Raw genomic sequence first — 1306 nt, 5'->3', positions numbered from 1 at the left:
CACTAACACACACACTCACACACACTCACACACTAACACACACACACTCACACTAACACACACACTCACACACATTCACACACGCACACACTCACACACTCACACACGCACTCACACACGCACTCACACACACACTCACACGCACACGCACACACACACACACACTCACACCCCTCTGGACAGAGGCAGCAAGGGGCCCCGGCAGCGCGCCGCCCGGACTCACCTGAGCTGCCTGATGCGCACGCCTCGGTACTCCGGGACGCCCCGGTACACCTGCGCCATCTGCGGGCGAGGGGGCGTGGGACACGCGTGGGTGGCCCCGCGGGAACCGGCGCTCTGCACCCGGCCCTCCCGCCCGTGACTGCGGCCCTCCACCCCCCCACCGGGGCCTGGGAGGCCGAGAACCCTCGGGGCCCGGCCCCCCCCCCCCCCTGACCCCCCCCCCGCCCCGCTCACCTGCCGGCTGAAGGTCTCGTTGAACCTCTTGAAGGCCCCGGTGGAGGTGCTCGTCAGCTCCTCGCTGAAGTTGAGGCTCGTCACGGTCACGCTCACGTCCACCGCGGCGGAGACGGTCTGCGCTGCGGGACAGACACGGAGCCTCACCGGCGCCCCAGCCCCACCCGGCACCCGCGGCGCGTGGCGGACGACCCCGCCCGGCACAGCCCACGCTCCCGGGCACACCCGCACCTCGCAGACCAAAGGCTCGCCCAGCTGGCACGGGCGGCACACGCACGTGGGCCGAGGGCAGGGCCCGGGGCGGGCGGCCCCCGCGCTCACCGATCTCGATGGCGTCCACCACGTCCTCACACCTTGGCCCGTAGAAGAGGCTCGGGCACTGACACTTGAGCCCGTCCCAGCTGCCGCCGTTCTGGCACCGCACGACGGGCACGCGCTCCTCACACAGGGGCCCCGTGAAGCCGTTGGGGCACTGGCAGGATTGCCCGGTCCAGACCCCCCCGTTCAGGCAGGTCACTGCAGGAGAGGGGCCGAAGCTAGCAGCTGTGCGCGGCGGCAGCTCAGCCCACACCGGCCTCCACGCTCCCTTCCCGTCCTCACCTCCCGCTGCCCCGTCCACACTGTGTAGCTCGGGGAGATTCAAATTCACAGTCCCCCACGTGTCCTCCATCATCATCAGCATCATCATCATCATCATCATCATCAACATCATCATCAGCATCATCATCATCATCATCATCATCACCATCATCATCATCATCATCATCCTCCTCCACCATCATCATCATCATCACCATCAACATCATCACCATCATCATCATCACCATCATCATCATCATCCATCATCATC

The 1306-nt window shown here is 65.8% G+C and overlaps 1 protein-coding gene across 1 annotated transcript; it reads right to left on the bottom strand.

Moving 5' to 3' along the window:
* Positions 1-6: 6 nt before the first annotated feature.
* On the bottom strand, positions 7-1300 carry LOC129672654 (mucin-3B-like). The gene is made up of 3 exons (XM_055602172.1): positions 778-1300; positions 457-578; positions 7-282 (listed from the first exon to the last, which is right to left on the bottom strand). The coding sequence occupies exons 1-3, from the start codon at positions 1220-1222 to the stop codon at positions 220-222; spliced, it is 630 nt and encodes a 209-aa protein (XP_055458147.1). The 5' UTR covers positions 1223-1300; the 3' UTR covers positions 7-219.
* Positions 1301-1306: the final 6 nt, after the last annotated feature.

This window comes from Psammomys obesus, unplaced genomic scaffold (assembly GCF_907164565.1).
Source record: "Psammomys obesus unplaced genomic scaffold, mPsaObe1.curated_primary_1811, whole genome shotgun sequence".
Taxonomy (NCBI): domain Eukaryota; kingdom Metazoa; phylum Chordata; class Mammalia; order Rodentia; family Muridae; genus Psammomys; species Psammomys obesus.
Note: the sequence above shows the minus strand (reverse complement) of the source record. Positions and strands in the feature narration are given on the sequence as shown.

Excerpts from the sequence above, each read along its gene's own strand:
- LOC129672654 (XM_055602172.1), bottom strand. The coding sequence starts at position 1,222 with ATGATGATGATGATGATGATGGTGATGATGATGATGATGATGATGATG. Across the intron at positions 579-777 it reads GGTGGACGCCATCGAGATCG|CGCAGACCGTCTCCGCCGCG; the intron begins GTGAGCGCGGGG and ends TCTGTCCCGCAG. Across the intron at positions 283-456 it reads ACGAGACCTTCAGCCGGCAG|ATGGCGCAGGTGTACCGGGG; the intron begins GTGAGCGGGGCG and ends CCTCGCCCGCAG.